At 38.2% G+C, this 12,934-nt stretch overlaps 1 protein-coding gene across 2 annotated transcripts in view; it reads right to left on the reverse strand.

Moving 5' to 3' along the window:
- LOC126253517 (putative serine protease K12H4.7) overlaps positions 1-10,493 on the reverse strand; it is a 108,858-nt gene extending 98,365 nt beyond the window's left edge. The window contains exons 1-2 of one of the 2 annotated variants that reach the window (XM_049954903.1): positions 10,276-10,493; positions 2,060-2,279 (exon numbers count right to left, since the gene is read on the reverse strand). In XM_049954903.1, the coding sequence (XP_049810860.1) occupies positions 2,060-2,266 (207 nt within the window). In that variant the 5' untranslated portion in view covers positions 2,267-2,279; positions 10,276-10,493. The remainder of the gene's footprint in view (positions 1-2,059; positions 2,280-10,275) is intronic. The other variant, XM_049954894.1, reaches the window with a different exon arrangement.
- Between the last annotated feature and the right edge of the window lie 2,441 nt (positions 10,494-12,934).

Consider the following 12,934-nt stretch of genomic DNA (forward strand, 5'->3'; position numbering starts at 1 on the left):
TGCACCAATCGAATGGACTGAGGTTACAGTTCATGACATCACCTGAAGCAAATGTAGAGTTATATTGTGATGTAGCAGGGTGTTGCTGTGCCACAGCAACTCATAGCGCAAGCAAGAGCATCAGTGAACACTCTCGCGCACCCAGCAGTATCAGATTAGTAAAACAGAACTTTGTGTGGCCAGGTACGTATACAGACTGCAGAACACTTGTAAAGCGACGTGTGGCATGCCAGAGGAATACAATGACGCAGTATGTCAGAGCACCATTAGGCACATTTCATCCGCAAAATCAGCATTTTGAACATGTGCATGCTGACATCGTAGGCACACTCACAGCTTTGGAAGGCTACAGTTATTGCCTCACGGTGGTAGACAGGTTCAGCAGATGGCCTAAGGTATTTCCAATGAAGGACACCACAGCAGAAACTATACTGCAAACATTTCTTAATTGCTGGATTGATCAGTTCAGAGTCCCACTGAAAATTACCACTGATAAGGGATGGCAATTTGATGCCTGTGTCTTCAGAGCATTGACCATGTTATTAGGTACAAAACACATGCACTACGGCATACCACCCTGCATCAAACTGTATAGTTGAGCATCTTCATCAGCAGTTAAAAGCAGCACTAAGATGTCATGCAACATCAAAATGGACAGAGACACTGCCTGACACGCTTTTAGGTCTACGAATGTCATTTAAGAGTGATCTGAAGAGTAAAGCACTGGAACTGGCATATGGACAAATGTCATGCCTACCTGAACAGTTTTTGCACAGTACGGCAGACGACACTATCACTGCCTCAAACTCAGTCACACAATTAAGAAAACATATACACCAGCTGAGACCAATAATGCCGAAAAACCAACTGGAACGATGCTCATTCATTTTTGTGGAGCTAGACAGGTGCATGTATGTGTTCTTATGCAATGATTGCAGTGTGCAAGCCATTGCAGCCACTGTACGACACACCGTATCTGGTAGTAAGTATGGCAAGCAATACTTTCTGCATAATGATCAATGGTACACTCATCACAGTTGCACTGGGTTGGATCAAGCCAGTGTTTCTGGATGCAACAGACAATACAACCACCATGAAATGCAAACCACAGAAGACAAAAGAATAAGCAATAGGAGGTGTTCCTGTGCCTCACGAGCACCGCAGAGAACCAGGCACTGCGACACCAAGACCAATTTCAAGGATTACTACCCCGCTCCCTGTTAGAGTCACTGACTCACATGACGCACCACCCAGTTTCAAGAAAGAAGCAATTATGAGGGTTGGATGGTGTGTGAAATTCAATCTGTGGTATTGCTAGCACTAAAGGGGGGAGTCATGTAGCAACCTGTTCTGATGTTTTGTTCTTGCAAATGTACAGTGGCGCATTAACATTCCATGCAGTGGCAGTTTTAAGCTGTATTGACACAGTTGCTCCTTGATTTATGTTTCTGTTAGTTATTCCATGTTTCACATGTGCATGCATTCATGTTTGTACAACTGTAAGCTGTTATCGAGTGTATGTGGGAATAAGTATCTTGTTTTCTCCGCTACCCACAAGGCCAATTTCTGATTAAAACAAAAAAATAAAGTAAAAAATAAAAAAACACAAATCGGTCTTGCTACATCTTTAGAATCTGAGGAGAAGTTTATGAGGTGTTGAGAATAATACAAAAGTCTCTACTGCGTTACTTCAATGGGATACATACTTGTACTACATTGACCCCACTTAATGGGGTGACATAAGTACATGTAACCATTGTATTGTGCATACAACCATAAACAGCTGAATTAGATCATGAGGATTGAAGCTTTATTGTGCATACAACCATAAACAGCTGAATTAGATCATGAGGATTGAAGCTTTCGAAGGGAAAATAAAATTGGACAGTGTAAAAAACATGTCTTGCTGTACATCCATGAACATTTCAAAACTGTACTAAAGTAATCCCATTTTACGGTATAGATGGCATTATATCTGATCGAGCTGTACAATAACTTTGTGGAATTCTTATTATCCCTAGCAGCTTCTTAAGTTACAGTGTGATGTATGGCAGCATACCTGTTTCCATGTTCTTCTATTTGTAGGATCGAAATGATCCAACTGTTGAATGAACCATTCATCTGGTGGCAATGTTCCTGAGTAGCTGACATTAGGTTCTCCAAGAAGCCCACCTCTGAGTCTTCCTCTCTGGAAGATTCTAGAACTTGCAGCCTCATTCAGCAATGACAGTGAAAAGCAGGCCAATATGATCAATGAACACTGCATTGTGATCTTCAATCTGAAACAGATATAATTAAAAATATAATGAAAATTTAAAACTTTTTACTGAGACTAGTCAAGCACTCCATGTCTCAGGCAAATTTTTCAACAAATTATATATTCCTCATGTATGCTTTTCAAAGCATCACGAAAATTTTATCATACATGTACCAGTACACATTATTCTCCATCCTGTTTGAAATGTACACTGATAACTATCATCATCTTCAATTACTTTAGTAGGCATTCTTAACATTTTAATCCCATTTTTTTCATTTTTTTTAACAGGATACATCAATATTTCACAAGATAACACCCAGGTATTAACAGTACAGAGCATTTGGCATTTATTACATTATTCAATAAGCTCTGAAAATATTCATTACCTGTGTAGTCACACACAACTTATGTTCAGAAGTCCAAGGACTTTATACATTTCAAAATATAACTAACACTGTTCAGATAACTTTCAGAACCAAGTGAAATGACGTATCAAAACAAAACATGTTAAGTAGGTTACTTTTTCTTTTTTAAAAATGACGAAGTCACAATGATTACTTGTTTGATATGACACATTCAGTACTTGGGTCAACACAATAGGCACCACACTTATAGTGGGACTTACCTTAAAATTTATTTTTTACTTATGATAAGCAGGTAACTGCTTATAGGTGGGACCTACCTTAAAATTTATTATTTACTTATGGTAAGCAGGTAACTGCAGCTAAACACATCTTTTGTTTGGGAATCATTCTGGCCTCATAATGCGGAAGCTTCAGTCCCACATCCTCCGGGTCGACCGAAGCGTCCGATCCCACCCGTCAGCTTTGACCCGTGACGTAAGGCTGTTGTGGTGTGTGACATCACGACGGCGCCGAATTGAGTTTGTGAGAGTGGCGTGTTTGTAGGTGTCGTTTTGATGCGATCGGTGGTGCTCTCTGGTGGTGTGTTAGGTGATGTTTTTGGTTTAGTTTGCGAGTGTGGCATCATGTGTGAATTTTGGTAAATTGCTTTTTTTATGTCTTTGGTATGTATGGATATGACTAACAGGGTCAACAGTTTTCGGTTGTCGGCTATGATGGGGGACAGTGCGTTGTCTCTAATAAAATTTCTTCAACTATTCGAATTTTTGGATGAAGTCGTGAAGTGTTCAGTATGTCGTGAAGAAATGAGGCTTACTTAAAGTTCCGGCGTCTCGGACCATGGACGGCTGTATGTGGAGATGTCGTAAGGATAACAGGTCAAGGGAAGTGTTCGATCTGAATGTGTGGCGGTGAATGTTGGTATTGGTATCGGGAGATGTTTTTGAGCTATATAGGTCAAGGGAAGTGTCAGGTCCTAACTTTTGGGATCGGGAGCTGCTGTTGAGCTATATAGGTCAAGGGAAGTGTTCGATCCCAATATATGGGATCGGGAGATGCTGGTGAGTTATATAGGTCAAGGGAAGTGTCCGATTCCAGATGATATTGTGTTTAGTGGTATTTGGGGAGTTTTGTGAGGTCGGTTTTTTCGTGGTTTTGTATGGAGGTGGGTGTCTAAATTTGTTTATATTTAGTTTGTCCCCACCCAAAAAACCCCTATTTCCCGCGCTTGTCCCGTTAGTGTCATTAGGCTTTTTGTGGAACGTGTGTGTGTTTGTTTTTCGATGTATTTTCGTCCTCATTATGTGTACGTAACGACTTTATACGCGCCATATTGGACTAGTGGTTTATGATCGTTTCCGCCATATTTGTGACGTCATGGGTCAAAGCAGACGGGCAGGATCGGATGCTTCCGTATTTCCCATCCTCCTCTGCCATTTTCCAAAGACCCTTGTTCAATTCATCCTTTACGTATATCCTTGTCTCTGCAGTCTTCCTCTTTCTCGCACTTCTTAACCACACTTCAGGGTAACTGGGCACTGTACACAACTCCTCATGCATGCAGCCACAGTGACCTCACAAGGGCCATGTCCCTGTTCCGGGTATCTGCTGCTTCTCCCTCTCAGACATCATTCATCTTTCACCAAACCTCACTCCGAATCTACTTTCTACCCTCATCCTTTACACAAACTACAATGCCTGTCAAGTTGTACAGCTAGCACAATCTATGTGTAGCTCTGAACGTGATTCCCATGTTAAGCTGAAAGGCAACAGTTTGCTTCAGAGTTGGGGAAGTGATACTGAATGCTTCAGTTAATCTGGCTGATTGATTGCAAAAACATAATTAGACAAAAAAAAGTTGCACATCAACTTTCCCGTCTTGTCCAGATTACTGATTGTAAACACAGACAACTGATCATACTTAACTGCTACAAGATCACATGTAATTAGTTTTGCAGTTTAGTCAACAAACATCCTGAAGGTTATTTAAATGACAATGTGGTTCCACAACTGGCTGACTTTGTAATCTATGATTTTTTACTGGGCATTCCATATCAAAGGGATCAATATTAAAAAGTGTCCCCACCTGACAATCTCCAAATCTAATTAAATTTGGTGTGAAGGTTCTACATGGCCTTTGATGGTTATATACCAAATTTCAGTCTGGTATCATCAGTGGTTGAATTTTTAGGGGCTTTTAAAGAGAGGCTACTCACCTTTGAATCATGTACGAAGGAACAGATGTGCCAAGTTTGCTAGGCTATTTTTAAAAGTTCTAGCATACATTTGATCATTTGCTTTAACATACATTGACATTTTACGCTGACTCGCACCTTGGCAAAAATTTGGGATTTAGGCACATCTAAATATAGATACAAGCCTCTAAAGTGGCTAAAAAATGTGTCATGCTATTCTTGGAGCCAAGGTTTGACCAACCACTGCTACTTTTCATATGAACCAATCACAATAAAACTTCATGGGGTTATTCCTACCTATGGTGTGTGTGTATATATATATATATATATATATATATATATATATATATATATATATATATATAACAGAGGGAAACATTCCACGTGGAAAAATATATCTAAAAAGAAAGATGATGAGACTTACCAAACAAAAGCGCTGGCAGGTCGATAGACACACAAACAAACACAAATATACACACAAAATTCAAGCTTTCGCAACAAACTGTTGCCTCATCAGGAAAGAGGGGAAGGAGAGGGAAAGACGAAAGGATGTGGGTTTTAAGGGAGAGGATAAGGAGTCATTCCAATCCCGGGAGCGGAAAGACTTACCTTAGGGGGAAAAAAGGACAGGTATACACTCGCACACACACACATATCCATCCACACATACAGACACAAGCAGACATATGTCTGCTTGTCTCTGTATGTGTGGATGGATATGTGTGTGATATATATATATATATATATATGGATCAATGGATTTAATTTAATTGGATGCCTAGAAGAAAAGATATGCATCTGTAAAGTTGGCCAACATTTTCTACATGCAAATTTTAAGGTATTTTTTGGGGGCAATATATCAGCTGTGTCTTGTTCAATCCTCTTTTTCTTAACAAAGCTGGAAAGAGCATGCTTTAAGCTTTCAAAGCTATATTGTTTAATTTCTGGACCTTGCGTATTGATGAGTAAGAACATTTATTCAAAAGTAGATTAATACAATTTGAAGCTGTAAATCAGAAAATGTGTAATTGTAGTGTCTTTTAATAGTATAAGATTTGCCTGCAGTTTAGGAAATGTAACTGTGCTAATACGTGTTTTTACATTATTTTACAGTACAGAATATAAACACAATAAAATCTCAGAAAATGCTCTTAAGATCATAAAATATAGATGGTCATTATGCAATGTTAGAATGTTTTAACCCTACAATGCATAGTGGTGCATATATGCACTATCACATAGTTTCCAGAGACATTATAAAGCAGCAAAAATTTTTCAAGGCTCTATCCGAGCATCAGTGATACATTGCTGAAATTCCACTTTCGATTGTTGCTTTCATTATTGGCAATTTTCACTTTGTTAGTCTTCCATGAGGTGTAATCCTTGATGATGACATTGTACAGACAGTGTTGAGTTCTGAGTGTTTGAATAATCAATAATCATTGTTTTAGCTGGAGGTAAGCACTAAAACATTATGTTTTGATGGCCTAATCTGTATATTTTATATACTAACAAGACAATCTTCTATCCTTCAAATCTGGATATTCATAAGCTTCTGAAATTGCTTTTGTTATAGGTTAATAAACTACTGCATAAAATGATCCAAGAGATCCCTTCACCCAGGTACTTTAGTGGATGAGATGGAGTTGATTGTCATAAGTCTATTATGACAAAAGTCAACTACAATCAGTTAAGGAAATATCATCAATGGACAAGGAGGTTCTATGGCATAGGTCTGGATTTGATTTTACTGAAGATGCTGAAATTTGTCCATAATAATCTAATTTAATCTAACCTAACCATAATGTCTTGTTGATGACAAAATTTCAGTTCCTGCAGAAGACTTACTGCAACACATTTGGTAAAGAAAAACACATAACCAAGAAAGTTTTAAGACCAGTGACCATTGCAATGTCTGATAGATTCAAGTTACTAACGTTTTTAAACCTGGTGAGAAAATCTGTACCAAATGTAGACAAGAAGTGGCCCAAAAAGAATCATCCCGCCGGGATAAGTGAGGATCACCATCCACTGAAGACATGGATGTTTGTGATGCTTACTTTACTGCTAATACTTCATTATCATCACTTGGTGAGTCACCATTAAAGGTTCAACAGATCAGAAAAAGGGATTCAATGGGATACATAAAGCGTAAAGTTCTGAAAGCCCAAAGTAGCATTACTAAGATAATTGTCACAGCTGCTGCTGTGAGCCAAGTAGATTTTGCTCAAATACTTGTAAATATTTTTCAAGAGTGCCAAAAATTTAAAGATATGGGTATCATAATTGAAGAACTTAACCTTAAGCTTCAGACTTCAAGAAATTGTAGTAAAGTTCAAATTTTGATGCGGCAACAAATAGCTGGACTAATGAAAAAATGGCTAAATAATTTGCTAAAAAGGAGAAGTCAAGGAAACTAAAGATAGAAGACGGGATTTTGACAACACGAGCAAACCGAAAAGGGAAAAAGCTCAATGATGAAGTAAATCAAAATGGCCTTTTTTTTGGGAAATGATCTTTCTTGTTTATGTCCTGGTGAAAAGGATTGTGTTGCTGTAAAAATAAATGGGAAATAGATTTACAAACAAAAACATCTGCTGCTCTGAAACCTGAAAGAAATGTACATTGCTCATTGTGAAGAATATGGAAATCAATTAAGCTTCTCAAAATTTTTAGAGTTTAGGCTGCAATGGTGTACTACAGTTGATGCTTCTATGTATATATGTGATTAATCAAAATGGCAAATTAATGTTGGCTTCAGAAACATCCATCCAAGATGACTACAGAGTTTTGAGAAAAAAAAAACTGTATGCAGTTTGGAATCAAAAGATTGTATGTAGCAATGTTGTGAGGAATGTCGATGTTTTTAAAGAATATGACCCTGAAGAAACTATGTAATATCACCAAAAGGTCTGTACTGATGCGGACACACGCAAACGCAAACACACACACACTGGAGACGTGTCAGAACTGTTGAAGATTTCTAGGAGACACTGATTTTGAAAATTACTGGTTTAAGAAGACATCACTTTGTGTCAAAACATTAAAGTTTATACCTTAAGCAGCTACAGAGAAATCTTGCAGAAAATTAATAAATTATATTGATGTATCTTGCTGACAATTATTCATTTCTTGTTGAAGGTGCTGTGCAATGATTTTACTGGGAGAAGACCACATTACATCCATTTGTTATCTATTCTGGTGGCAAAGAATGTGAAAATATTAGCATTTGTATGATCAGTAAGTGGCTCCATCATGATACAATTGCTGTCTATGCCTTTGAAATAAAGTTAATACCATATTAAATATGAACAAGATGATGTCCTCAGCAGCTTTATGCAACCACATGGTTTTGCTCATTCCTTCCACTGGCCAGCTGCTAAAGACACCTGCTGGATTACTGAGCAACATATTTTCACGACTTTAGAAGCACAATCGTCGTCATCATCATCATCATCATCATCATCAGGGAGACAATACAGCTTTCCTCAAACTGTCCTCGACAAACTTGTAGAACTATTTAACCCAAAATGGAACTGACTCTTTCATGTTTTTGTTTTGCAAATTTGCTGTGTTGTCTATTATACTTGTTTTATGGCACATGTCAAATTAATGTTTGAAAATTATTTATATACTCAAAGAAAAGTAACTGTGGGACATTATGAGCAAAATCTTTCACTTTTCAATCTTCTCGATGAGCTAAAATAATAATATTCTTCCCCATCAATAAACTAGATCAGAAATTAAACCATGTAGCTTTGAAAGCTTAAACCATGCTCTCTTTAGGTGTGGCAAGAAAACGAGGATTGAACAAGACACAGTTGAGATATTGCCCCCCCCCCCCCCAAACATATTCTAAAATTTGAATGTACAAAATTTTGGCAACTTTGCAGATGCATATCTTTTCTTGTAGGCATCCAATGCTAGTTAAATTTGATCCATATATAAACATCATAGGTAGGTGTGATTGGTTCATATGAATATTAGTAGTGTTCAGCCAAACCTTGGCTCTCAGAAGAGCAAGACAAATTTTTTAGCCACTTTAGAGGCTTGTGTATATCCTGAAGTGCTGCATGAAAGCAAAACCTTGGTACTTAATAGAAAAGTCAATCTGAAGAACATTCTTGAAGGAAAAAAGAAAGATTATGAGGAAAATGCTGGGACCAGATAAAACAGGAGAGAGGTACAGACTCAAATTGTGCAGAGCAACAGAAGAACTGTCCAACCTTGCTGCAAATATCAGGAAACAAAGATTGAAATTCTATGGACACATTCATAGACTCCCATCTTCAAGGCTAACGCACAAGATTTTGACATACACTGCAAAACTGAAGAACATTCCATGGACAGAAGAAGTCAAATATGACTTGGAAAAGTCGCAGATAGGAACATCGGACATACTAGACAGGAAACTTGACAGTCAGAAGATAAATAGATGGGTAGTAAAGCCAAGATCAGGTACCAAGTGGTCAGAAGAAAGCACATAGCGAAAGAATCAATGTAATGCGTGATCCAACAGGGTCCATACACACACAATAATAATAATAATAATAATAATAATAATAATAATAATGATATATTTAGGTGTGGCTAAATGCCAAATTTTTGACATGATGTGATTCAACATAAAAGTTGTCTTTATGTATTAAAGTGAATGACCAAATGTGTACCAGAACTTTTAAAAAAGTCTAGCAAACGTGGCACATTAGTATTTTTGTATGTGATGCGAAGATGAGTAGCCTCTCTTTAAAAGCCCCTAAAAGTTCAATCACTGCAGATACTGAACTGAAATTTGGCACATAAGAATCAAAGACCTCATGCAACCTTCACACCAAATTTCATTAGATTTGGAGGTGGTCGAGAGGGACCCCTGGTCCCCTTGATGTAGATTGACCATACTGTAGTTTTTGGTTGTTAGTTATGGAACCATGTTTTCATTTTAACAATTCAAGTGGCTGAGGACCCAGAAGCAAAAGACTCCGAGTAAATTTGATGAATAAGAAAATTAGTTACGAAGGAGAGAGGTTTACACATTTTTTGTTTATAGAATATTTCAATGATACAGGTAGCGCTACAGAGTTTTCACTCTCTTCATTAAACGATCTGACTCAAAACTTCAAAAAAAAAGAAAAAAAAAGAAAAAGAAGAAATTACGCCGACAGCAACCCTTAGAAACCAAAGTTATTGACGCTGGACGGAGTTGTGATTACATGTAATCATAATTTCGTCGAAATAGATTAAATGCACCGTTGCGTCTGTGTTTTAAGCGATATTAACGACAGACAAGTATTCGAACTCAATTGAGCTATAAAGATAAAGTAATGAAGTGTCATTTCATCCTTTCCTGTTTACAGTAATCTGAGTCAAAATTACTAATAGCTGCAAATAATTTGGAACCAGTCACTCACTACAAAAGTTCTTATTACTTAAAAGTAATTGTTATCACGCGACGGTTTACCTGCTTACCACTTAAGTAATGTTTTTGCCAGCACTGCATCAGCGGACACAAAATAATTCACTTTTCCTACAGCTTACTTCCATCAGATTGTAACTTCGACGATATATAAGACGACAAAATATTTTCTGTTATTTGCTGTTTACACTTCCATCACACTCAAATGTCACATGTCATACACAAACAGCGATGCAAAGGTCTTAGACGATTTATCAAGTGTAAATATATACTTTGATACCATATCGTTTCCACCACGGCAGCGAACAAAGTTCGTTGCGCAAACTATTTTTGTGTGGTTATCACTCTACCGTGATGTTACGGATTCCACAGTCCACATTTACAATCGACGTTGTAATGCAGAACATTTATATTTAGATTTGGAATATGTATAATATCTACATGTTAATCATGTTGGAGATGGGTACCTGTAGGCCCGGATCTACGGCGTGGCGGGGGGAGGGGAGGGGGGGGGGCGGCAATTTCATGGTACTCCAAATTCGTATTCTTGAAAAAAGCTTCTAGCATCCAGTGCATGTTGGTAAATCGATTGTTCATATGATTTTGAAACGTATCACTTGGTCTTTGGACATTTTTTTGAATGTATTCTAAGTTGATATTTTAAACAGCTGATTTTTGAATGCGTGCATAGTGTACGTGCCAGGGAAATCACGTCGCATCTAGAAATGAAGAACTTCCCCACAGACAAAATGGAATGAGGCTATACAAGCTGAGTCGAATTAACCCAATTGAGCGCATGCCAGTCGCTGTTCGTTTATGTGATTGATTACGTGTGTTAACGATATATGTTGCTATAATTAATAGGGAACTTCATAGATTCAGACTAACAGAGTGGAAATAAACGACTAACAGAAATAACAGCTAAGAAAGAATACATATCATCTTCTCGGTGTATCTAAGAAAATGAAATTCTGAGAGAAAATTTTTACCAGATCGCTACACTACTAAGGGCCAGTTGTACAGACCTTGGCTGTCAGCCACTTAATTCCATTCTCGGAATAGCGCGGGAAACGTGTTGTAGGAACACGTAATAATGCCTAACCAGAGAATAAATGTGAGATAACTAAACCGGTGATTCTAGCAGGGTTAGTGAAGTTAAGCAGAGAATACGTTTTGACAGTGGCAGGAGTAGTTAGAGAATTACTAATGACAAGCTTGGTTGTTAGAACGAGGAAGGACAAGAGACAGGGACATTACACAAATTATATGGAAGAATATGATGAATACAAATTTACATAAAAATCTCGTACTACTGCTATTTTTCGATCTCTTGCTTGGGAAACTGGAGCATATGAATGAAATGTGAAACCTTTTCCTAACATATAACTTTTTGCTTGTAATAGGCCTGGTATGTGTTTAATATTGGTACTTCATTAATTATATTCTGTCATGTTATTTATGTAAATCACCATTTATGTAAATCACCATTTGTGTCAAAATAGTCTCGCTTATTTGGTGGGAGTTACAATTGCTGTAATATTAGAAGGCCTATTTCGTTTTATCTGGCAGACAGTGACAGGGTGACATCGTCAAATCGAGGAACCGCACTACTCTTGGGTACTATTCATATTTCAGTAGTAGACAACGCCATTTTGGTTTTCGCGTTGAAAAACGTTTGATAAACTTTTAATTGTTGCTGGCTTGGCGGCAGTATTTGAAGAGCGAGGCAAGCTGGTGGTGTTGCCTTGCATTGTAGTGTCCACAGGCGATGTTCTGGAGTATGTGATAGTGTAAGCCACGTCTGTAATGGTGAATATACCATCTGCTGAAAAGCGAGAGATGAGTCCCAACATGTCAACTTCTGGTGGGACAGGAATGGTGTGCATGAAACTGTGTGTGATGGTGCTTCCACCTGACCACCTGTCTGTACAGGTAGCGGTAACCACGGGGTCAGTATGGTGAAATATGTCAGATATGTTGTCAAGCGGAAATTCTTGGAAATTCATATGTACTTGGAAATTGATTAATGGATATAAAAGAACTGGTAGGGCGAGGAGTACCTGTTGTGGTAGGTCGGATAAAGTCCACAATTGTGTAAGCCGGTCCACTGACATTTGTTTTTTGTTTTCCAGTTGTTTGTTTTCCTGGTCTGACGTTAAGGTGGCCAGACAAACAAATCTGGAAATACATCTGTTTACGAAAGTTTTTGGTACTGTCTCTGCTGATACATCGGAAATGGCCATGGTCTCCATTCATCATTCTATCTATCACTGACAGAATGTAATGGTAACCATGTGATTCGGGCAGTGGCCTATGATGTCAGTGTGGGTGTGCTGGAATCGTCACTTTGGAATCGGGAATTTAACAAAAGGGGGGGGGGGGGGCTCTGTGTGGCGGCCAGTTTTTGCCTGCTGGCACAGAATGCAAGACCTGGCACAATCCTTTTTAATTTTATGCCAGATAAACAGTTCCATGATGAGGTGTGCAAGGTTGTGTAGAAGGTCCAAAATTGTGGTGCGATACAGCTCTGGGACGACTCGTTGGACCTGTCCATTCGAAACATCACACCAAATTTGTTTGGTAGCGCCTGGTAGCGTGTGTTGCAATTGAAGTCCGCTGTCTGGTTTGTTAAACAAGCTGTAGAGATCGGCATTTGTGGCTTTTGCATCTGCGATCCTATCAAGGTCCATCTGGGGAGAGATAG

This window comes from Schistocerca nitens, chromosome 1 (genome assembly GCF_023898315.1).
Source record: "Schistocerca nitens isolate TAMUIC-IGC-003100 chromosome 1, iqSchNite1.1, whole genome shotgun sequence".
NCBI lineage: Eukaryota > Metazoa > Arthropoda > Insecta > Orthoptera > Acrididae > Schistocerca > Schistocerca nitens.